Source organism: Phocoena phocoena, chromosome 11 (genome assembly GCF_963924675.1).
Source record: "Phocoena phocoena chromosome 11, mPhoPho1.1, whole genome shotgun sequence".
NCBI classification, from domain to species: Eukaryota; Metazoa; Chordata; class Mammalia; order Artiodactyla; family Phocoenidae; genus Phocoena; species Phocoena phocoena.
Genome location: NC_089229.1, coordinates 57,529,384 through 57,552,589, shown reverse-complemented (window position 1 = coordinate 57,552,589; position 23,206 = coordinate 57,529,384). Strand labels below are relative to the sequence as shown.

General features: G+C 52.5%; 4 protein-coding genes across 4 annotated transcripts; 2 read left to right on the top strand and 2 right to left on the bottom strand.

The window, feature by feature from the left end:
* The first annotated feature begins 87 nt into the window (after positions 1 to 87).
* Positions 88 to 4,539, top strand: MARCHF9 (membrane associated ring-CH-type finger 9). The gene is made up of 4 exons (XM_065887730.1): positions 88 to 444; positions 1,496 to 1,651; positions 2,273 to 2,465; positions 2,717 to 4,539. Exons 1-4 carry the CDS (start codon positions 88 to 90, stop codon positions 3,049 to 3,051), a joined length of 1,041 nt encoding a protein of 346 aa, XP_065743802.1. The 3' UTR covers positions 3,052 to 4,539.
* A 2,369-nt stretch (positions 4,540 to 6,908) lies between these two features.
* Positions 6,909 to 11,427, bottom strand: CYP27B1 (cytochrome P450 family 27 subfamily B member 1). Its single transcript, XM_065887875.1, has 9 exons — positions 11,233 to 11,427; positions 10,407 to 10,597; positions 9,691 to 9,893; positions 9,409 to 9,609; positions 9,153 to 9,325; positions 8,773 to 8,945; positions 8,489 to 8,567; positions 8,015 to 8,212; positions 6,909 to 7,686 (listed from the first exon to the last, which is right to left on the bottom strand). Exons 1-9 carry the CDS (start codon positions 11,425 to 11,427, stop codon positions 7,573 to 7,575), a joined length of 1,527 nt encoding a protein of 508 aa, XP_065743947.1. The 3' UTR covers positions 6,909 to 7,572.
* Positions 11,428 to 11,980: 553 nt separating this feature from the next.
* METTL1 (methyltransferase 1, tRNA methylguanosine) lies at positions 11,981 to 16,168 on the bottom strand. The gene is made up of 6 exons (XM_065887784.1): positions 16,038 to 16,168; positions 14,866 to 15,029; positions 13,756 to 13,940; positions 13,550 to 13,663; positions 13,291 to 13,392; positions 11,981 to 13,106 (listed from the first exon to the last, which is right to left on the bottom strand). The coding sequence occupies exons 1-6, from the start codon at positions 16,151 to 16,153 to the stop codon at positions 12,987 to 12,989; spliced, it is 801 nt and encodes a 266-aa protein (XP_065743856.1). The 5' UTR covers positions 16,154 to 16,168; the 3' UTR covers positions 11,981 to 12,986.
* Positions 16,169 to 16,746: 578 nt separating this feature from the next.
* On the top strand, positions 16,747 to 22,653 carry EEF1AKMT3 (EEF1A lysine methyltransferase 3). Its single transcript, XM_065888088.1, has 3 exons — positions 16,747 to 16,923; positions 17,041 to 17,152; positions 22,262 to 22,653. The coding sequence occupies exons 1-3, from the start codon at positions 16,747 to 16,749 to the stop codon at positions 22,651 to 22,653; spliced, it is 681 nt and encodes a 226-aa protein (XP_065744160.1).
* The last annotated feature ends 553 nt before the right edge of the window (positions 22,654 to 23,206 follow it).

The following is a 23,206-nucleotide window of genomic DNA, read 5'->3' as shown; positions in this document are numbered from 1 at the left end:
CCCCCTTCCCGGCCTTGTCCTCTCCCTTCCCCCAGCCGCCCGAGAGTCCCCCTTGCACGCCGCCCCCCGTCCCCCGGCGCCCGGACGATGCTCAAGTCTCGGCTCCGCATGTTCCTGAACGAGCTGAAGCTGCTGGTGCTGACGGGCGGGGGGCGGCCCCGGGCCGAGCCGCAGCCCCGGGGGGGCGGGGGAGGCGGCTGCGGCTGGGCGCCCTTCGCCGGCTGCTCGACCCGGGACGGCGACGGAGACGAAGAGGAGTACTACGGGTCCCAGCCGAGGGTCCGGGGCCTGGCCGGCGACAAGGAGCCGCGGGCCGGACCCCCGCCGCCGCCCGCGCCGCCGCCGCCGCCCCCGGGCGCGCTGGACGCCCTGTCGCTCAGCAGCAGCCTGGACAGCGGGCTCCGAACCCCCCAGTGCCGAATCTGCTTCCAGGGCCCGGAGCAGGTAAGGCCCGGGCATCCGGCGGCGCAGGGAGGGGTGGGGCGCGCACCTGGGGCGCCCGGGGAGACCGGGAACAGGGGGCGGGGCCTGAGGAAGCTGGGCGGGACCCAGCGCCCGGGGTGGAAATGGAGTGAGGTTGGGGGGCTTGGCTGGAGACTCCGGGAGCGCAGATTTGGCGTGGAGGGGGATCAGGGGTCCCCAGGAAGGGGTGGGGCTTTCTCCTGGGAGGGCTCAAAATCTCTCCCCTTAACCGAGACACCCTTTCTCGCCCACTTCTCTCACCCCAGGGTCTCTGTAGGCTGAGAGGGCCTATCCTCTGGGAGGTGGGCAGAGAGAAGAATGCTTCTTGAAGGGAGGGGTCCAGCCGGTGCCCTTGCCTTCCTCGATAGTTTTCTACGTGGGGCACTTTTCTTCACTTCCCATTCCACAACTTTGCTTCTCATTCCGAAGAATATCCTCTGTTTAAATGTTATGGACAAAGTTGTCCAGGGATAGTATGGGGGGGGTCTCTATGTCGTGAAAAATTACTCTTTGATTAAAGGGGAACACCCTCCACTCACACTCTTAGGATTTCCCCCTTTTTGATACGTGGAAACTGAGGACTGTAACCTATCCCAGTCTGCACCACATCTGTGAAATACTTTACAGTGATGGGGAGTGGGTTAGGAAGGCATGGCTCAGAAGCTCTGACCCTGCCCTCCTGTCTCTCCAGATCCTAAGTGGTAGCCTTCCATTTGGGAACCCTTAAAGAGCACCCTCCTCAAACTCTGGAAACAGGGAAGACCCAGTATTCACCGGCCAACCCTCCCCCGCCCCCCCCAGTCCCTTTCCATGTCTCTTCTATTCGGCCAGGGAAGTTTACCTTGAGCTCCAATTTTTTTCTTTTAGGCTGCAGCCTTAGCTTCTTGCCCTGTTTTGGGTGAAAAGCCTGATTTTTTTTTTTTTTTTTTAAGGTGGGAGACTGACCTGGAGAGGAGGTTTTCCTCTCCTGTAGTGGAGAGGACTGGGGTCGGGTGGCGATAGCTGACAGGAACCCTCCTCACTCTTCCTCCAGGGGGAGCTCCTGAGCCCCTGCCGCTGCGACGGCTCCGTGCGCTGCACGCACCAGCCCTGCCTCATCCGCTGGATCAGCGAGCGGGGCTCCTGGAGCTGTGAGCTCTGCTACTTCAAGTACCAGGTCCTGGCGATCAGCACCAAGAATCCCTTGCAGGTGAGGTGCAAGGGGAGAACTCTGAGACCGGGGCAAGGGCCTTTCAGCAATTAGAATCAAGGACCCTCCAAGGAGCCTATTTATCCATTTACTCTTGCTTTCAAAGTCACCCTCCCTACCATTGCCATAATTTAGTATCTGTCTGTAAATCCTCCCTTCCTTCATTTACTCACAAAGACATTTATTGGGCGCCACCTGTGTTCCAGGCCCTGGGATAACAAAAGAGGAAAAGATGGTAGTGCTGCTGCTACTGCTGGTAGCAAACATGTAGAGTTTTCTATGGGTCAAGTTCTTGGTGTGTATTAACTCCTTTAATCTTCATAATAATCCTAATAGTTATGTTACTCAGCCAGTAAGTAACGGAGTAAGGATTTGGAATTCAGACCTAGATGGTCTGGCTTGAGAGCACCTGCCTGATCATGCCTTTCCAAAATAAGACAGAAAATGGTCTCAGTGTGAGAGATGCCACATTCTAGATGTGATCAAGGCACAGAGAAGCAGATTGTTAATCCTGCCTGAAGCGTTTCAGGAAGGCTCCTGGTGCATCCTTCTATTCAGGGCCACCCTAATCTGGCCCTCTGTCTCTTTCTGTGACTTTTTGGAGCCTTTTCTCCTACACAGTGGCAGGCCATCTCCCTGACGGTCATTGAGAAGGTCCAGATTGCAGCCATAGTTCTGGGCTCACTCTTCCTTGTCGCCAGCATCTCCTGGCTCATCTGGTCCTCACTCAGCCCTTCAGCCAAGTGGCAACGGCAAGATCTGCTTTTTCAGATCTGCTACGGCATGTACGGCTTCATGGATGTCGTCTGCATAGGTGAGGATACCTCTCTCTCTCTCACCTGCTCAGCATTTTCCTCCAACTCACACACTTAATTTTCCCTGCCCATTCCCTCAGTTTCATGGCCACATTTTCTACCATTGGGGGCCTTTAGGGCTATCTCCCTTACCTGCTTCTCCAGGCCCTTTGCAAATCCTGTCTCCTCCCCCTGGAGAAATGCTTGCTTAAGTACCTCTGGCCTAGGTCTGGGCAGCAGTTGACCCTGGATTTCTTATCCTCTTGCTCAGGCCTCATCGTCCATGAAGGCTCCTCTGTCTACCGTATCTTCAAGCGCTGGCAGGCAGTAAACCAGCAGTGGAAGGTCCTGAATTACGACAAGACCAAGGACATAGGAGGAGATGCAGGGGGAGGGACGGCAGGGAAGCCGGGCCCCAGGACCTCACGGACGGGCCCCCCCACTGGGGCCACCAGCCGCCCCCTGGCCGCCCAGCGCATGCGGACGCTCTTGCCTCAGCGCTGTGGTTACACAATCCTGCACCTACTTGGACAGCTGCGGCCACCAGATCCCCGTTCCAGTTCCCATTCCGGCCGCGAGGTTGTCATGAGGGTCACCACAGTCTGAACTAAACTCCAGGAGTGGGGATCTTGAAACAATGCATCAGCCGAGATAAGCTGTCATGGCTGCTGGAGGTACCACCTGGACAAGGTGTTTGGGGCACACTGCCCCACCACTGAGGATCTCTGTGGGCAGCCTCAAGCTGGAGACATTGTCTGGCCTCTACTGCCCACTGGGTAGAGGTGCCTGGATGACATTCCAGCCCCCAGTGACAGCTCCCCACACTCATCCTGCGGCAGCCAATGGGCAAGTGGGGAGAGCATCTTTTCTTCCCTAGAGAACCGTCCTTACCTCAGCTCCTAGGGCCTCCAGCCCCCCAGCTCCACTATGGTGACTTGGTGAAGGGGGTCCAATGTGAGAAGAAAGGGGCTGTAGACCCCCCCCAATCCCCACCCCATGGCCACAGGGCAGCTGGCAATAAGACTAGTATACATTGACCTCCCATTCCCTGCATGAGGGTGGGGGTACTTCCCCCTGCTCCACCCCCCATTGCATGGGGGGAGGGCATAAAGAATCATTTATATGCACGTGGAGACTCCTTTCTCATCTGGGGCTTTTCTGGAGGGTTGGGAGGTGTGGGCAGTTTTCTCTGCAGAGGCTGCAAATCCCAAATGCAGCAGTGGATTCTGAGTTGGAGGTGTAACTCCCACTTGGTGGTGAATAATTCACATTGGCTGCTAGGTGGCAGTGCTCAGAAGTATCTAAGGGGTGGACCTGACACCTGCATGTTGTGTGATTTAGAACAAAATCTCTCCACCGTGGTTTTCCTGTCTACCTCATAGGGTTGGACTGAGGATAAATGAGGGATAGGTTGAATGCCATTGCAAAGAAAATCAGTGATGGCATAAAAAGATCTCTAGACGAGTTGATGGTCCATTTATTTCAAATAATAGCTGGTTAACAAATTCCAAAATGTTTTTCATCTGGAGTTGCACAGAGCCTTGGAAATTTGTGTTAAATGTTATAATAGATATGGAGAATACGAGGGGAAATAGACACTGCACATGTGAAGGGTAGTGGTTATTTGTAAGAATGAGAGCTCCTCCAGCCCCCCTAAACACTGGGGAATGGGAAAGGCTGGAGCAATCCTTCTAGTTCTGGGGATCTTGTGGGTTCTAGTAATCCCTACCAGGTAATGTGCTCACCCAGAGAAGTGGTATGCAGTGAATTTGGGCTCGTTTGGAGTAAGACAGAATTTCCTAGAGTTATGAGTCTCCAACCCCAGTTTAAGCTACTGCTATGGCAGTTCAGGGTCACAGGTCTGATCCTGCTGTGTCCCAGCTAGTGATAATAACTGGAAGATGTGCTTGGAGGCAGCAGCATAGAGGGCTGTTGTTTATAGAGAAAAGGTTTGGGAAGGACTGGTTAATTGTCAGCCTAAAGCCTGGTCCCTTTCTCTCGAGGCCTTGGGGCTGTGTATTATATGAATGATGTCTTTTACGTGAACTATCCATCAGCAATTAAAATAATTACTTCATAACATTGCTTAAGTCAGATCCAGAGGCCTTTCCTATTATTGGTCCTTCTCTCAGGGAAGATTCTGCTCTGCCTTCTCCCTGGAGATGTTTTGGGGACAGTGCTTCTCTATTAAAGGTCACATATCCTTGCCCAGGAAATGGTCTTCTCCATCCCTCTTCAAAAGGGGTCTTGGTCGCTGTCCACGGTGCTGGCACCCAGACTTGCCTGGGAATATAGGAACCAAAGCTGTACTTGGGTTTGAATTTCCTGGAAGTGTTGAAGTGCATCACCTCCAACCTTGGAGGGGATCAAAGTGGAGACAGGACTGAGGCTGAGCCTCCCATTTTTCCAGTGGGAAATCGTTTCCCAGAGAGATAACCTTCCACATTCCCCACCTGGGGAGACAGAAGGGCCAGACTTCACTGACTTGCCTTTCACAGAATAGCTGGTGGAGACCAAAAGGGAGACAGTAAATCCAAGTGACTCTTAGTTCTTATCCTGGCAGACAGGGCTTAGGTAGCTATGACACAGTTGAGGCTTGTGCCAAGCCTGGGCTGTCCCCTACAGTGGCCGCACATGGAGGCTCAGACATGCCCAAGAGCATAGGCACGCTTACACACAAACAAACCGCCTCTGTTTCCACCCTGCGTCCTAAAACGAGGCCCGGTGAGACAGTATGTTCCCCTCCCCTTCAGGACCATTGGAGGTCTCGGTATGGAAGTTGGGAACAGCGAACTGTAGGGTCCTCTCTCCTTTCCTTTTTCCACCTTTAAGAGATTCTTGTCCAGGAGAGGGGTCATAAGAACTGCTGCCCTCCTCAAGTGAGCCATCCTATTTTCCCATGAGGAGTGTGGGTGTGCAAAATCTTCCCCAGTGATTCCAGGGGAAAGAGTCTGAGAGGAAGCTGGGCGTTACTCCCCCTCCAAGCTCAAAACTGCTAAAAATCAGGTCACTTAGGTTCAAGCTGAGCTTAGTGGTAGGGAATGGGAGTGGAGACTGAGAACCCAGTAGAGAAGGAGCCGAGAGGAGGGGCAATAAGAGCACACAAACCTTGGTCTCTGCACAGGGCCTTGGGTATATCCTGCCCCTCTGTAGGTCTTACATAAATAGATACCTCCCAGAAGGCCAGTGGCTGACGGAGTTTCTGCAGTCAGGGAGCCATGTCTAGGGCAGGGGCTGAGGTGGTGAGAGGAGGGGGAAGTGTGAATTGAAATCTCTGTCTCCATCTGCTAATTGGAATGGAGGGGAGCAGGAGGAAGGGGAACAAGTCCTGACACGGGGAGGGTAAGCTAGGCTACAGAAGGAGCTGCAGGGAATGTGCTGAGAGATGTATTTGGATGGAAGATCAGTTAATCTATATACATCACAAGGGGAGAACGGGGCCCAGCCTCTGGGGGGGCCAGATAATGCTGACTCAGGGAAACAGAGGCTCCTGCTGCCCACCCCTCTTCTCCTGCCTTGGTGCCCTAGGGCTCCTGGCCACCTCCACACTTGGCTTTCATCCTCTCTGTCTGACTTCACTTCTCTGTCTGTATCCCTGTCTTTCTCTGAAGGAAATTGCCTTGGAGCAACTTCTCCAGAGAGGACAGTGTCCATGCTAGGGTGTCCTTTGGTCCTGGCACTCCAGGTTCCAAAAGCACTCTTCTACCAAAGAGTCAGCCGTCTCTGGCTGTCTCAGCAAGTCCCTATCCACCCTTTTAACAGCCTAACCCTCGAAGCTACTTTTCACCACCATCCCCTTCATCTCTTACAGGGAGCCAGACTTGGCTGTTCCCACTACAGATAGAAATGTGTCTGGCAAAACTGACCAAACATAAAGAATAATTTAATAATTAGTTCTCTTCATGTACCTGTGATAGTCCCCCAGATTTTTATAAAATCTTGTCCTCAATGATCTTCTCTATATTTTGGAGATAATTAAATATAGAATGACAAGTGAATAGTAAGTTCTGTGGTTAGTCTTTAAGATTAAGTTAAGATAATAAAAAATTAAAGAAAATTGCTAAATTACCTAGACCACAGTTCTGTAATTTAAATCACTGCCTCAATCTGTGATGGCCGTAATTATTAAAAGTATCTTCATTAATTAAGAAAAGAAAAGAAATGTGTCTGGGTTTGTGATGCAAACCATTCTCCCAGGTGTCTAGACCTCCCACTGTTATGGGGTCACTCCCAGGACCTAAGAAACCAAAGTGGAGGATTTGTATGATGGTCTGGCCTCCAGGTCTTATAGGAAATGAGAGTGGAAAATAAGTCAGTCAAAAGTCAAGGATGGAACATTCAATTTTTTTTTTAATTTAAAAACTGAATATTTAAGAACTTCAATATATAAAAGGAAGGCTTGGGCAGGGACAGGTCCAAAGATATCTCTGCCTGTGACCTAAATGGTGGGACAAGCCAAACCTAATAGTGACCAGAGAGCCAAGGAGAGTTTTTTAAAAATCATACACCAGGTGAGGATAGACTCACCTTCCTAGGGGCAAGATGAGGAAGGAGCAGGGTAGACAGAGCCTGGTAAGCCGCTTATCCCTTCTGCCACATTGCCCAAATACAATCTGAGAATCGATATGGTGTCAGCCAGTCAGGGATAGGCCCTGGCAGGGTGTATAGAGACAGAATAAGACCTCATCCTTCCTCTCAAAGAGCTCACATGCAAGGAGAGAGGATCAACCAGGTGCAGACCAGATGCACAATTACTTAGCTCATGCCATGATAAGTGCTTAGCCAGCAGCAAGAGTGAATACTGTGAAGCCCCAAAAGGCCGGTGGTCGAATTCTTCCTCAGGCCACCCAGCATGATTAGTTAAAATCAGAGTTGGCCCTTGAAGGATGCATATGATTTGACCAGAAGGGCTTAGCAGGCAAATGGACCATGGTTTTCTCAGGGCTTGCTGGGTCAGGCCAAGTGCATATTTCACACCTCGATCAGGCCTGCTGCAAGCACTTTGCTATGGTCTTTCTAACCAGTTTGGTCAGAGAGGCCACAGGGGAATACACATATCTTGGTCTTGTGCCTGATAAACCCCTATGATGAGAGAAACGGTGATGATGACAGTGTGCTTCCACGGGACTATCTGTCCACAAACTGTAGGTTGATGCTTCTCTCAGGTACCAGGACAGTCCGGGTCATGGGTCTGACTGGGGCAGCACCTGGCTCAGGCTGCACCTCAAAGTGGATCAAGATCTGGAAAGGGAGGAGGAAGGCTATCACTATGGGAGGGGTCTACAATGGTGGGCTTGATTGGCAATGGGCATTATTAGTGTTAGGATGGTCAGTGTTGGAATGGCACCTGTGGCGGGTAGGGGATGTCTTAGTTAATGATGGTAAGAGATTGTGGTAGGGAAAAAGATAGTCCAAATACCCTCACTCACCCTCCAGGCCTATGATGGGATTGACATATTTCAGAGGATTAGGTCTCCCAAGTCTTATATATTTTCCTATGCCTATCAGGAGAAGAGCTCATGGCTTTAGAGCTCCAGTCTGGGGAAGGTAGGAGATCTAGATCACTCACCTGGGCCAAAGCCATTTGCAGCTCAAGCTCTGCCAGGCGTCTCCCCATGCAGCTGCGCTTGCCAAAGCCAAAGGGGAGAGAGGCAAATGGGTGGGAGGCTGGGCCATCCCCTAGCCAGCGAGCTGGACGAAAAGAATTTGGCTCTGGGAACTGGGCGGGATCCCTTGAAGTGGCATAGTGACACAGGGTGACCAGCGTCTGGTGAGGGAGGAACACAAACTTGTCAATCTGGGCCCAGGAACGCCAGGAGGGAAGTAGAGAACAGGATCTCTGGACTGGGACGAAGGCAGGCTCTGGTTGGTTGTGATGTGGAAGTTTTCTGGGGCTACTTTTCTCTACTGCCCCATTATATCCTAGAGAGGCATTGAGGCCAAGGAGAGGGTTTGAAGGGCTTATTGGGAGTATTTGAGAACAGGAACAGTCCCAAGGTAGTGAGGGGTGGCTTAGCAAAAGGGGCCCATAGGCTCTACTCACATTTTTGGGGATAATATATTCACCCACACAAATGTCTTTGTCTGGGACACGGGAATTTCCAGGTACCACAGGGTACAGTCTGGATTGCAGGGCACAAAAGGGAGACAAGATGAAGCTGGGGGCTATAGCCTCCCTCTCATGCCCACCCCCCCAACTTCCAAACCCATTCTTGGCCAGGCGTAAAGTACCATTTTCCTCTGATCTCTCTCCCTGCTCCCATCCGCTAGCTGCTTCCCCAGCCCTTCCCCAGCATCTTCTCTAGCTCTCCTCTTCTGCCACCTCACCTTAGCACTTCCTTGATCACAGCCTTCAGCAGGGGCATTTGCGACAGAGCAGTGGCTGAGGGGTGGGCACTGGAGCCGGGGCCCAGGGCAGCTGTGATCTCAGAATGGAGTGCCGTCTGGACTTCGGGGTGACGAGAGAGTTCATACAGAGCCCAGGAGAGCGTGTTGGACACCTGAGGGGACAGGTGAGAGCGTCAGAGGGGTTGAGAGTAGGGACCCAGCATAGGGGGCAGAATCTGAGGCAGTCTGGAACCCAGGAGGTGCTAAACCAAGCTGGCCTGGAGGACCATAATGGATCCCCTGCAGCAGGAAAATGGCTCCTGAGATTGAGGAGGTTAAGCTGCGGAAGTGGGACTCCCAACATGGAGGGAGGACCTCACCGTGTCCACTCCAGCTAGCAGCAGCTCTGTCACATTCCCTAGGATGGACGGGGCAGGCAACTCTTCCCGGAACAGGAAGTAGGTCAGGTGCGCCCCAAATCCCGTGTCCCCCTCAGACTTTCCCTGGCTCCTCATGGCTACTTCGGCCTCTCGCCGCTCCACGTGCTGCTGGGCTGCGGGCACAGGGGACAGGGACGCCTCACTACCGCTGAACAGCTCTATGCTCCCCCACTCCTACTTCATTTCTGTGCTTTACCAAATGCAAACATCTGGTCCCAGTCTCGGCAGAGGCGGCCCCAGGGTCCGGGCACGAGGCGGTGCAGCCAACCGGGCATCGCCATGGTCAACAGTGTGGACACAAACACCGATCTCACCGCGCGGATGAAGGTCTCTGTGTCTGGCGGCACTTCGGCCTCCAGGCAGCCGAGGCGGGAACCCAGCAGCACCGCAGCGATGCCTGGCCGGGAGGGGGCGCTGTCAGGGCACCGGGAGACCTGGACCGGGTGCCTCCTACACTTGCCCCTGTCTAGGGACTCACCTTCTAGTCCAAACTTGTAAAACTCTCCTGCCACGTCTCGAACCAGGGCGGGCGGCCCAGCGTCCAGTCCCCGCTGGCGCCGCAGTCGCCTCACAAGGTCACCGACCACGTCGTGCAGGGTCCCGGCATAGCGGGCGGCCGCCTGAGGCCGGAGGAGGAGCGGGGCCAGGAGGCTGCGGAGCCTCTGCCATTCTTCGCCTTCCCTGCGGGGGTGCGGAGAAGGGGCGCATCAAGGCAGACGGTGGTGTGTAGAGGCGGCCCGACGGGGCTGGCAGCGCTTGAGAAGGAGCGTGTTGGGCTGGGGTGGCCAGGAGGGAGACTGCGTCTGTTCCCTTGGGGGTACAGAAACCTGCCCCTGCCTGCACCCGCTTTCCATCCACCCTCCTCCCCCACTCCTCGTTACTCATTTCCTGCCCCGGAGGGGCCTGGGTTCCTGGGTAAGCTGAGTCACAGAATCTTACTTTACATCTAGATCCTGGTGCCTCAACCCCTTCCGTGAGTTCCCAGGATTCTGGCTTCAAAAGAAAAAGAGCGGAAAGCGAGGCGAGAGCCGGGCTCTACCTGAGCTTGGGCGAAACAGACTGGGGTGGAAACCTCGATTTGCCAGAAGGTTGGGGGAAACGACCGACCTCCCTCCACATCCCCAGACTGCCTCCAGACCGGCCACAAAAGAGGAACGCAGCTGGGCGTCGGGGCTTTGGAGCCAGAGGACTCACGCGGTGAGCAGTCCGCAAGCCCGCTGGCGGCGGCGACGGTGCTCCGCCCAGGGTGAGAAGCTGCAGCGTTCGGGCCAGGGTCCCTCCTGTCGTAGCAGCTGCTCGACGAGTGTAGGGGTCGCCACGTACACAGTGCGCACCGTCCCGAAGCTGGCCAACCACACCGGCCCAAAGCGCGCGGCGCCCTGCACCTGGGAGTACAGGAGCAGCGGGCACTGGAGACCCGGGACGGCAACTGCCACCTCGGCTCGTGCCAACGCCAAGGGCGTCGTTTGGGGTTAGAAAGAGGGAGCTTCTGCTCTCAAGCAGTGTAAGGTTCTGATGCTGCAAACCCCTCCTCCTCTTTCCCTCATTTCCCATCCCTAGGAAGTTTGAGTGTGATTGGCAAAACGGGGGGCTGGCGGGGGGGGGGGGCGCGGGCGGGGAGGAAGGACTTGGTGCAAAGCTGACATTCTGGATCTCTCTTTGGTCACCTGGGCGGAGAAACCCCTAAAGGTTCCTCACGTGGGCTGTCCATCTCAGGACAAGCCTCCACTGAATGTACAGGAGCGCACTAACTTGAAGCCAAACGTGCCTCCCGCGCACTTGTCCTGGATCTACCGAGTCTCCAGAATTCTGCACAGCGAGAAGGCGCTTTCTGAACGCACTCCTCTGCTGGGTGTTGGGACAGACTCCGCCCCTGGCGAACCACCGACCCCAGTCCCAACTTGTCTTTTCCATAATTCATGGGCATCTGTTCTCACTGGCCCTCCCTCCTACGTTCTGCACTAGGGTGTTGTTAAAGCCAACCTCCCCAGCTTTCAGTCCCGAGAACGGTGCCCTCTACCTGAAGCTCGTGTAGCCGTGACAGTCCCCCCTTGCAGAAAAGTTCAGCAAGGAAGCCCAGCGTGGAGGGGCCTGGGATGTCCGCCAAGCCCCGGGGCGCTGACTCCGAGCCTCTGGAGCCCAGTGAGGCGCCCAGCTCAGGAGGGCAGCGGACGCGATGGAACACTCTGGAAGCGAGCTTGAGGGTCTGGGTCATGGTCTGGCTGGGGAACCCGGGAAACAGTGCTTCTCCGGAGCGTCTTGCCCCAGCCCCTATTTAACTCTTGGGCGCGATAGTGGCGACGCCCCCTCTTCAAGCTCCTCAGCCAATCCCCTCTCCTGAGTGGTCTGTGCTGGGGATTAGCACCCAGGAACAGTAGGCGGGGCCGGAGCTGCCACAGAGGCTCCCGTGGACCTCATGTTGCAATGACCATCTTGGGAGGGGAGGCTTCTCCTCCTGGGCTGGTGCCCTAGTCCAGCACCCTAAAGATCTCTTCCTCGGAAAGGCTATTTGGTGAGGCTTAGGTGACCAAGATACAGGCTGGGTCCCTGGTATTCCCATCACTTCCTCAGGCCCACTGGGGCCCAACCTCAGGAATTCCCCATCCTCCAGCTCCTCCGGGAAGGGAAGCAGGGAAGAGGCACAGCTGTAGCTGTCCTCAGATTCCAGGCTCATCGGGATGCACCTTTTTGGTATGTGAGCACAATTTTCCTGCATTACTACATCTCCCCCTCCCCCTGTACCTGACACTGGGCAGATAGCAGGTGGGTTAATGGGTTAAGATGGTTCCAGGAGCCTTCATCTTTATTCCTTGGGAAGGGGGCTTGGTCTCTTCCGTCAACAAGCCCTGTCCTTCCAGCCATGGTAATTTGGTGCTTGAGGAGCACAAATGAAGGAACTTTTTGGAAATTAGAAAAGTTGAGAGATTTTTCTGGGCTCCTGGACAGAGCAAGGGCTAAGCGAGTGCTCTGAATCTCCAGCTGACTCAGTCCCCTTTGTGGGGCTTTCTAGTCAGCAGCCCCTTTCCACTTTTAGCCTCAGAATCCTCCCCAGTTCACCTCTGCTCCTCACTCCCGCGCCCCCGGCCCTGGCAGGCTCTGTGTCAGCAAGTCAGCTCTGAAGTTCTGGGATCAAAGCAAAGGTCAACATGAAGAAGGAGAGGGTCTCCACCACCACACCCTCCCAGAATCTCCAGAGACAGCAACAATAAACGGAACACAGATTCCCCAGGTCAAGTCTTAGGCAGGGAGAGGACAGGAGTGATACACACTCTAGCCCTTCCTGAGACACAGCAGCATGGGATGTGCACACATACACGTTACCCCCTGAACTGCAAAATAAACACGAGTGGGCAGGTGATTTGAGCTTAGAAGGCAGTTTAGATGGACAGTGGAGAACTGTGTTCTTCACTCCAGCTGAGAAGGAGAAATCCCAGGAGAAGGGACTGCTAAGGGAGAGCAAGATTCCACTCCCTTCCAAAGATCCCTTCTGGTCCAAGGTCTTTTGACCTTCCCAGTCAGCTGCTTTTGCTTTCTGCTGCCACTGGAAGGGTAAGAAGGTGAGAGGAGTCAGGGGTGGTCATGAACTCCAGGGTTCTGCCCTGGGCAGCTCCTCAACTTCTTTGAGAGACTGTTGCCGCTCAGCCCTAGCAGGCTCAGCTCGGAAGGTCCAAGGGCCCAGTCTTCTTTCCAGTCCCTGGAAGATGGGGTCCAACTAAGGCAAAGTCAGCAAAGGCAAAGTCAGTGATCAGGAGGGGTAGGATTGGGGGTCACTGCCTAGAGGGTGGGATCCTGTATTCTTCGGAAGATAGCTGGGAAATTCTTTCCTCCATTGCGTAGAACTTTCTTTCCCTCCTCGGTTGAGGTGCCCAGATGTCCCACAATGGGATCTTCACTCTGGGAGAAGGAAGGGTTCAATAAGTCCTTGCCCTGGTCCCCAGACACCCATCCCATCCTCCTGGCATTAAGCTAGATTCAAAGCATACAGAACTGGCATTAAGCTAGATTCAAAGCATACAGAACCACTCTGGAAAGGACCTTTCCAGAAATCTTTGCAATTTCCCTTAGGCCCCCTACTTACCAGCTCCTCCAGAGGCACGCGCTCAAACAGGGGGTGCCCTTCAAAATGGGTGCACATCCAGTCATGTAGCTCCAGCACATCAGTTATGGTATACACCAGCCCCTGCACAGGCAAAGTCACCCTAGATGGGGGGCTGCAGGCAACTGAGCAGCAGGATCACGGGGGTGGTGGTGAGTCCTAAATGCACCCCCACTGAATTCTTAGTGGAAGGTCCCTTATTAGGTCCCTGACCCCATCCTCCCTCCCACTCTCGACTCACCCCGACCCTCAGCACGTAGGCATATTCTGCCAGCAGCGTGGGACTGATGATTCGCCACTTGTGCTTTGTCCGCTTGAAATGTGGGTCAGGGAAGAGGAAGAACATCTTTGTCAGCTGTGAGACAGACGTGCACCAACAGGATTGTGAGAGCCTGGCCTCCATGCCCCACCTGCTTACCAGCCTAACCCATGGGTGCCCCTCCCCACCTGGCCCTTGCGGAAGAAGTTAGGAAGGTGTTTCATGGCATTGCTACGGAGACAGGCGATGTTCTGGAAACCACCTCCAGGAGCCGCTCGTAGGGCCCGAATCCGGTCTTGCACATAATCTGAGACTTTCACCCGGATCTCCAGACCCAGAATCAGCGTGTCTGGGAACAGCGGTGACAGTTCCACTGGTCACAGAAATAGGAATGGAATCATCAACCTCATACTTGCAGTATATTCAAAGGAGTCAACACAGGAAAGGAAGCCTCAATCTGCAATTACCAAAATCAATAATGACAAGAGAGCTACCTGTATGGATGGCTCTGTGCTGGAGGAGTGGGCTGGGGGAGACCCAAAAAAAGTCACCAGGACTGGAAGTGGGAGGGCCTGGGAATACATGTATCTTTGCATGTGCTTTAAAGTCTTCACAGTGTTTTCACACGTCTCATTTAATCCTCATTACATTCTGTGGTAAATTGCAAAGATGAGAAAACTGAGGGTCAGAAACGCCCAAAGTCACAGAGCTAAGAAGAGGCAGAATCAGAACTTGAACCATGGTTTTCTGCCACCAGGTACCATGAGCTTCCTCTCTGTCATGCTGTTATTTCTATGGAAGATCTAAAAACAGAGAAGTCGGTCCAGCATGTATGGCTGGGACAATACAGACAACACAAGAGAAATTAGAAAATATGAGCATGGAGAAGGAATGAGCTCTGGTGAGGAAGGGGGGAGGGGGAGGGGTGGTGGTGGAATCCCTAAGAAAGACAGTTCAGGATCACTGGCCACAGCGACTAATCTCTGACGCTTGTGCTGACCAGCTCACTGACCCGGCACCTGGCAGGTGAAATGGCTCACGTAGGGACTGGGGCCAGGGGCAGGGCCAGACAAGACAACCCAATTTCTAAGAGGCTTTGAGGCAGCCCCCTCCCTTCTCCAGGGCAAAGGCCACAGACCCAGAGTGGAGGGAAAGTGGAGGTTCTCCACACTGATGTCACAGCACCAATGTCTGGTCCGAAGGGGAAAGGCCAACTATGCCCCCCGCCCCAAACCTGCTGAGTTGGCAGAACCTAGGCGTTGCCTCTCCTTGCTCCAGAGAAAGGGCCAGAGTGTTACCTAACAGGCCGCCATAGCCACAGCCTATGTCTGCAAACTCCACTTGGGCTTCAGCTCTCTTTTCTTTCTTATCTTTTGGGTCATCGTGGCTCTGATTTTGAGTCAGTGGAGCAAAGAACTCTGGGTATAGCTCAGACCAATCCATGTCCTCTGGCTTCACAGGGCTATTGGAGAGAAGACGTGAGAAACATGAGAAGGTTGGTCATACCATTGCAGAAGCAGTACTGTGTGTGTGGGTGGATGGGTGAGGGTGGGAGATGGATGAGAGGAGGGTTTCTCAAAAATTCTGTCAGGGCGGGCCCTTTGGCCTCTAGGAAGCACAATGGAAACCACCCTTAACCTCCCAGTGTGAATCATAGGCCTATCAAGTGGCCCATTATTGCTGATCTGCCTGTCTCCATTTCCAGGGTTGATGTGACTCTGGCTGGGCAGCTGTCCTTTCTGGGGCTCCAGTTCCCCTTGTCCCAGAGACTGGCTTCCTAAGGCATAGGGACTTTGCTTTGTTGAAGTTCTCTGCGGGAAGAGGATGGAGTAAGGTGTGGGCAGAATTGTGTATAAGTTTGTCTCCTTTTAAAATTAATTTTTATTGAAGTATAGTTGATTTACAATGTTGTGTAAGTTTCTGCTGTACAGCAAAGTGAATCATATATATATATATATATGGATATATATATGGATATATATATATCCACTCTTTTTTAGATTCTTTCCCCATATAGGTCATTACAGAGTATTGAGTAGAGTTCCCTGTACTATACAGTAGGTTCTTATTAGTTACCTACTTTATATATATAGTAGTGCATATGTCAATCCTAATCTCCCAATTAATCCCTCCCCCCAAGTTTGTCTTTTTTTAAATCCCACAGATAAAACTGAAAGATGGAAACGACATTCGGCCTCCATTACTCTAGTCTCCGTAACAATTTCTTTCTCTTCCCAGACTTGCAACTCTACCCAGCCTTCGGCCAGAACGCCACGCCCCCTCCCAACCCGCCAACTCCGCCCTCTGCCCAATCTCCCAGACCCACCCTCCGCAAACTGACGTCACCCAGCTGATCCTCCCGAGCCTACCCTAAACCCTCCAACCGTCGCAGCACAATCGCTTTTCCCGGCTACTCTGAGAATTCTGCCCTACTCTCCCTCCCCCGCTCGCCCCTGCCCTGCTCACTCACTAGCGCAGCGTGTGGTCCGCCATGGGGTTGGAGTGAGCCCGCTGCCGATAGTAGCGCTTCTGAGGCTGAGGGGCCTCGGCTCCTGCTGCGGCGTCCCCAGTCTCGGTTCCCGCCATGATCCCCAGCCCGGGTTTATCCACCGAACCCACGTGGACCACGACCGAGGCTCAGGGCGCACGAGAATGACGCACGAAGGCACGTAGTGAGCAGAGCCCACCCCTTAAAGCTCCAGGAGTGAATTCTAATGGTCTGCGCAGGGAGGAACGCAGAGGGGCCGCTGGTCTTTAACTGGGCTGGCAAGGCCAGACCCGCACCCAGCCTCTTTCCTTAGCCTGCTTCTGTTCGGTCTGGGTTACCACCCCGGTTGCAGGGCCCCGTGCACCCCGCAGGTGAGAGGGGTCCAGGGACCCCGCTTCCTACGGTGAGTTAATCCTCCCTCCTCTCCCCTTCTCCCGCTCTCCGAGCAGTCGACCGGGTCTGACCCCCGTGGTCCGGCGTGAGTCCCATCGTGTGTGCGCTGGGGACCGGAGCTAGGGAGGCAGCTCCTCATTCCATCTCCAGGAAGTCAAACTGGAGGAAGGAGGGCAAACTCGGGGAGGCGGGGCTCGGTGCCACTGGGCAGCCGAGACGGCCCGCGGTCCTCAACCCCCACGCCGCTTCAGATCCGGGATCCGAGCGCTGGCCGGCGAGCCGGCACTCTCGCGGCCAGATGGCGGATCCCCGCCCAGATCCTGAATCAGAGCCCGAATCCGTGTTCCCACGGGAGGTCAGACTCTTCGCCGACTCCTACTCGGAGAAAAGCCGGTTCTACTTCTGTGGTCACGTGCTGAGCATCACGGAGAACTTCGGGTCCCGCCTCGGGGTGGCAGCGCACGTGTGGGACGCGGTGAGGAGTGAGCGGCCCTGGGCTAGGGTCCGCGGAAGGTCAGACCCCGGACTCTCGCTTTCCCATATGGAGCCAATCCCCGCTGCAGTCTTATCTTTTCTCTCTTTTCTCCCATAGGCTCTAAGCCTGTGCAACTATTTCGAGAGTCAGAATGTGGATTTCCGAGGCAAGAAAGTGATCGAACTGGGCGCTGGGACGGGCATCGTGGGTATCTTGGCAGCGCTGCAGGGTGCGTGAGCTTTGCGGTGGGAGGGGGTGGGGGGGAGGACGGGGATGTGGAGAAGTTGTCACTTCCTGTATTCTTGGGAGAGGGGAATGGTTTGGAACCAGCCTAGTCCCTTCTTTCTAACTTTTTTCGTGTGTGTGCCCCTACTTGCTCCTGTGTGCCAGACAGCGCTGATTGGCTGTCAGAGCACCCAAGGTGGTTAATTTGGGGGCAAGGAATAAAAATCGGGCAGGCCTTAGTAGAAGGAGTTTTTCCTACCTTTTTGCTCTTTGTGATTTCATGGATATTTACAAGGAAAAATCTCCTTTGCTTTATATATGGTCTTCTGTCAAAATGCATATATGGGTGTATCCTGTAGGGGGAGCAATTTGCAGGTATTAAACCTCATGAGTACTTTATGACTTCATTGTGAATATATTTTTGATTCTTTAGGATTTCATTGCTTGGGAGGAACAAGCTTATGAGTTTCTGAGGGTTAGGGTGTGTTTTGTGGGAAGTGGGGTAGGAATTAGGCACTGCAGACTTGGGAAAGGAAAAGGTAAGGAAAATTTTGCTCCATTTTTGTCAAGAAGTAAAAACTACAAAGGAAACGGTTCCTTAGTTTATAATCTAACGGGCAGGCAAAACTTCACACCGAAAACTTTCCTTTAAAAACACTTATGATGTCATCTCCCTAGGAATGCAAATTAACATGTCCTTGTTCATAGGGACATAACACGAAACACATTCAGGGAAGTCTTCCCAGAGGCAGGCATTCTTTCTTCTATTCATCCAGCCAACATGTATTTGGAGTCCCCTATGTGCCAAGAATCATGCTAGGTATTGGGATACAACAATGAGTAAGATAGATTTCCTCTCCCCAAGGAGTTTATGGTCTAGTGGTGAAGATGGGGGAAGGTGTTACTGGATGAGAACTATGGCGAGGTATGTGCAGAGCCAGTGGACATGCTCTGGCCGTGTCTCCCTTGACTCTCTGGGAGCCCATCAGGGAGAAGCTCTGTCAGATGAGGAATATGAACATAGCAGGCTCAGAAAGAACCGAGGGAGTGTCAACAGCAGCTTTCCATGAAGGAATGGGTGGATGAGAAGTGGGCAGATATGCTAAAATGGGAGAAAAATGGGTGTAATACGGATGGAAACATCTTTCGCTTGCTCCCAGACTGGCTTCTTCTTTTGCTCCCTATTCTGCTGCCAAGTCAGAAATCTGGGTGTCATTCTCATCTGTTGCCCTCGCCCCTCTCATCCTGGCAATCAGTGAGTCCTTTGGGTCATATGAACTTAATACTTCCCGAGTTTTCTATTCCTCTTCCCTTCCTCTCTAGCTCAGGCCACTGCCATCTTTTCCCTGGATTTTCACAAGTGTCTTCGAGCTTCCCTATGGGGAAGTTTGGCTTGCCCAAACTAGATCTTGTGCTCTTCCGCCACCAAACCTGTTTCTCCCTCAGCCTTCCCCATCTCAGTGAATCAAATTACCATCCACCCAGTGGGACATCTAGACCCACAATTGACACGTCCCTTTTTCTCGCCCCCAACTCCATTATCCAAGTCCGATGGATTTATCTCCTAAAAATCTCTTGAATCTCCTGTTTTTCCATCCACACTGACGACTCCCCAGTCCTTGTCACCATCACTTGCCTAGAAGGCTACAATTAGTCAAAATGGTCTTCCTGCTTCTACCCCTTGCCCACACCTAGACCTCTGCCCATTCCACCCGACTGGCAGAGTGATCTTTCGGCATCTCTTCCCCATCTTTCAATGGCTTCTTGCTGCTTTCAGGATAGAACTAACCCCTTTGGCATGGCCTCCAAGGCCCTGTGTCTCCCTCTAGCCTCTTTCTCTGCCTGTCCCTCTCCCTCTTGTACTCCTTGTGCTACCTAGTGCCCTCCTATCAGTTCCTCAAGCCTATCTCGATGTCCCCTTCCTTGGAGCCTTCACACTGGCTGCACTCTATGTCTGGAACCCTTGTACCACCTGGTTAATGCATATGCCTTCTTCAGCGCTCAGCTCAAACATCACTACCAAGGGAAAGCCTCCTGGACCCTCCCACCCCCAGGCCCTCCTAGTATAATATACAACTGTGTTGACTGGTTTTATTTTATTTATTTATTTTGGCTGCTCCTCGCAGCATGGAAGATCTTAGTTCCCCAACCCGTGACCCCTGCAGTGGAAGCACAGAGTCCTAACCACTGGACCGCCAGGGAAGTCCCTGGTTTCATTTTAAATTTGTTGTCACTATCCTCAGATGCGTCCTTAAGCGCTGCCCAGCTAGCTTCTTACCCTGCCCTCACCCACTTATTCTTCTGCTCTCCTAAACATCTTGTTTCTTATCTTTTTGCCCTTCAAACTTCCAAATGTCTCCTCAGCTGATGACTTTGTTTCCTAGCTCTTCTGATCGCTTCTGTTTTCTCATAGCAGATATCCACATGTTCTTATCACAGCATCTCTTCCCCAGCTGTGTCTGTGTCTGTCTGCACTGCCTTCTCTCCTGTTACCGTGGCAGACGTGCTGTGCTCCTAGTTAAGGTCAAGTGTGTGTCATGAGACCCCAAACCTTCTCATCTACCTAAAGACATTGTTCCTGCAAACACCCTGCTCTACCACCTCTCCTGCATTATCCGTTTTCCCTTCTCTCTGGATCATTCCATATGTGTGTTTGTGTGTATTATGCACATAAATAGGCTGTAATGTCTCCTATCAGAGAAAACTCTTGATCCTACACACATCCCTCCAGTTCCCACTCCATTTCTCTGCTCTGCTTTATGACAAAACTCAAAAGAGTTAATGCTCATTGTCATTCCTCTCTTCCTATTGTTACCTCAATTCCATTCTAGATTCTACCCCCCTCCCCAACCCAGCCTGCCCCCTCCACTCCAGTTGCTCCAGAAAGGCTGTGAGCTTCACTTCTGACTCCATGTTGTTAAGTACAAGAGTCAGTTATGAGCCCACCTTACTGGACTTGGCAGTGTTTGTCTCTCCCTCCTCCTTGGAAGACACTTCCTTTGGCTTCCAGGGCACCACACTTCTGGGTTCTACCCACCTCACTGGCATTTGTTCCATTCTCCTTTGTTGGTTCCTGTTCTTCACAACTGAAAGTCTGAGTGCACCAGGGTTCAGGAGCCGTCCTCTGACCCCTCTCCTTTTCTGTCTACACTCACTTCCAAGCAGTTCCATCACCTCGTGGCTTTAAATGCCCTTTCCGGGCTTCCCTGGTGGCGCAGTGGTTGAGAATCTGCCTGCTAATGCGGGGACATGGGTTCGAGCCCTGGTCTGGGAGAATCCCACATGCTGTGGAGCAACTAAGCCCGTGCGCCAGAACTACTGAGCCTGCGTGTCTGGAGCCTGTGCTCCGCAACAAGAGAGGCCCGCACACCGCGATGAAGAGTGGCCCGCACTTGCCACAACTAGGGAAAGCCCTCGCACAGAAACGAAGACCCAACACAGCAAAAATAAATTAATTTAAAAAAATAAAAAATAAAAATAAATGCCCTTTCCATGCTGATGACTCTATGACTCTCCCATTTATATCTTCAGATTTGTTTGTATAATCAGCTACCTACTCAATATCTTCCTGTGGTTGTCTGATGTACATCTCAAGCTTAATGTGCCCAGAAATGCACTCATGATTTTCCTGTCCATACCTGTTCCTCCTGCAGCCTTCCTCACCTAAATAAATGACAACTTAGTCTTCTAGTTGGTCAGGCCAAATATCTTGGAGCCATCCTCAACCTCCCGCTCCCAATGTTTCATATCTAATCTGTCAGCAAATCCTCTTGACTGTACCTTCAAAATATATTCATGACGACCAATTTCCTAGACATTGCTGCCCTGCCTAGAATCTGGCCCTACTATTATTTCTCTCACTTACTCTGCTCCAGCTACTGGCCTTCCTGCTGGTCCTTAGACTTGCCAGGCACACTCCTGCCTCACGGTCTTTACACTTGCTAGTCCCTCATTTGGTACATCTTAACCTGAGAGACCCACAGAGTTTGCTCCATCACTTCCTTCAGGTCTTTACTCAAACATAATCTGCTCCATGAGGCTTTCCCTAACTACCCAATTTAAAATGACATTCCTGCCCTGTCCCTCAAGCACTTCTTATCCTCCTTCCCTGCTTAATGCTTCAGCATAGCATTTATTACCATCTGACTTACAGCGTGTTTTGTTTGTTTCATTTTGTTTGTTGTTGTAGGTCTCTTGCCACTAGACTGTAAGCCCCGGGAGCAGAGGGATTTTGTCTGATTGGTTCACTGCTGTATTCTCAGCACCTGGCATAGAGGCACATAATGAATATTAATGAATGAATTCTGAGTATTGTCTCTTTCTGTAATAATCACCATGATCGTGATTAAATAGTTTTGCATTACCTCATTTGTCTCTACCTCTATAACAGAACTCAAGGAAGGCCAAGGTTTTGTTTTACTCATGCCTGTACTCCCAGAACTTAGTAGATGCTCAATAAATATATTTACTGCATGAACGAAGCTTTCTGAAGTCCTAATCTAATCATCGTCACTCTCTGCTTCTGCCCTTAAAACCTATTGCTCTCAGGATCAAGTCTGAATCTCCTTAGCATGTCGTAATCATTTTCCTCTGTACTCTCATGTTTTGACACTTTTCTCTTCCCTTCCACATCCTCTGAGATCCAGCCTTCCTTGAATACAGTGTGCTCTCTCCCAACCAGGCCTTTGTACTCTCTGGTCTCTGCTTGGGAAGCTCCACTTGACTAACTCCTCCTTGTCCTTTAAGGCTTGCTGAGGTCATGTCTTCTGGGAAGCTTTCCAGATCCATGAGGGCTGGCTTGTGTCAGTAAGGGGTGGGTGTGCAGCCCACCTCCAGCTTAGTCCTGCCCAGGCTTCTGCTGACATCGAATTGTCGTGTGTTGGGCAGAGAGGTTGAAGATTAGCTTAGAGAGAAATGTTGATGTTGTAGAATGTAGAGTAATGAGATGGCTGTGGATGAGGTTGAGGTTAGGGCAACTAAAATTCAAAGTGTGGACTTTGGGCTGTCCAAACATTATCCTCTAAGCCCTGAGGTCCCTGCACCTTCTGAGCAGGAGCCGAAACCCCTTGGTTGGTCCCTCTGACTTGCATTTCTCCTCCTTCCTCTCTCTCAGGGGGGGATGTTACCATCACTGACCTGCCCCTGGTCCTAGAACAGATCCAGGGCAACGTCCAGGCCAATGTGCCGGCTGGAGGCCGGGCCCAGGTCCGCGCCTTGTCCTGGGGGATTGACCAGCATGTCTTCCCTGGAGACTATGACCTGGTGCTGGGGGCTGATATCGTGTATCTGGAGCCCACCTTCCCACTGCTGCTGGGGACCCTCCAACACCTGTGCGGGCCCCATGGCACCATCTATCTGGCTTCCAAGATGAGAGACGAGCACGGGACAGAGAGCTTCTTTCAGCATCTCCTGCCCCAGCATTTCCAACTGGAGCTGGCCAAGCGGGATGAGAATGAGAATGTTAACATCTATAGGGCCAGGCACAGGGGACCAAGACCTGCTTGATGTCACCCTTCTGCCCCTCTGTTAACATCTATAGGGCCAGGCACAGGGGACCGAGACCTGCTTGATGTCACCCTTCTGCCCCTCTGTTAACATCTATAGGGCCAGGCACAGGGGACCGAGACCTGCTTGATGTCACCCTTCTGCCCCTCTGAACACCTTGTTCTAATGAAGGAACTGCCACATGTCCAGAGCCGTAAACTTAAGGACCAAAAACGATGCATTTCCCTTGCCTTTGTCTTTCCTCCTTCCCTTTTTGTTTCCTGAGATACTCTTGGGCAGGTGCAGGGAGGTGCTATGTGCTAGGAATACTAGAGCCCTAGCTGTACTGGGCTAGAGTGCAAAGGAAATTCCCAGTTCCTGTTCTCAGCAGCGGAAGATGGGAGGGTATCCAGGATTTTATGGGAAGGGGAGGTAAGTGGGATGTGTGAACAGTGGCTGCAGAGAGACAGTCATGATCCCATCTAGTCCTGCTGTTGTCTTTTTATACAGAATGGATTTTTTTTTTTCCAGATTCTACTGGAATTTTTTAAAAAGGAAAATAGGGCTTCCCTGG

Excerpts from the sequence above, each read along its gene's own strand:
- METTL1 (XM_065887784.1), bottom strand. The coding sequence starts at position 16,153 with ATGGCGGGAACCGAGACTGGGGACGCCGCAGCAGGAGCCGAGGCCCCT. Across the intron at positions 13,941-14,865 it reads TGGCTATGGCGGCCTGTTAG|TGGAACTGTCACCGCTGTTC; the intron begins GTAACACTCTGG and ends TTCTGTGACCAG. Across the intron at positions 13,393-13,549 it reads CCTACGTGCTGAGGGTCGGG|GGGCTGGTGTATACCATAAC; the intron begins GTGAGTCGAGAG and ends TTGCCTGTGCAG.
- MARCHF9 (XM_065887730.1), top strand. The coding sequence starts at position 88 with ATGCTCAAGTCTCGGCTCCGCATGTTCCTGAACGAGCTGAAGCTGCTG. Across the intron at positions 445-1,495 it reads GCTTCCAGGGCCCGGAGCAG|GGGGAGCTCCTGAGCCCCTG; the intron begins GTAAGGCCCGGG and ends CTCTTCCTCCAG. Across the intron at positions 1,652-2,272 it reads GCACCAAGAATCCCTTGCAG|TGGCAGGCCATCTCCCTGAC; the intron begins GTGAGGTGCAAG and ends TCTCCTACACAG.
- EEF1AKMT3 (XM_065888088.1), top strand. The coding sequence starts at position 16,747 with ATGGCGGATCCCCGCCCAGATCCTGAATCAGAGCCCGAATCCGTGTTC. Across the intron at positions 16,924-17,040 it reads CAGCGCACGTGTGGGACGCG|GCTCTAAGCCTGTGCAACTA; the intron begins GTGAGGAGTGAG and ends TTTCTCCCATAG. Across the intron at positions 17,153-22,261 it reads TATCTTGGCAGCGCTGCAGG|GGGGGGATGTTACCATCACT; the intron begins GTGCGTGAGCTT and ends CCTCTCTCTCAG.
- CYP27B1 (XM_065887875.1), bottom strand. The coding sequence starts at position 11,427 with ATGACCCAGACCCTCAAGCTCGCTTCCAGAGTGTTCCATCGCGTCCGC. Across the intron at positions 9,894-10,406 it reads GCTTGCGGACTGCTCACCGC|GGAAGGCGAAGAATGGCAGA; the intron begins GTGAGTCCTCTG and ends GCACCCCCGCAG. Across the intron at positions 7,687-8,014 it reads TGCAAATGGCTTTGGCCCAG|ATCTTGATCCACTTTGAGGT; the intron begins GTGAGTGATCTA and ends CTCCCTTTCCAG.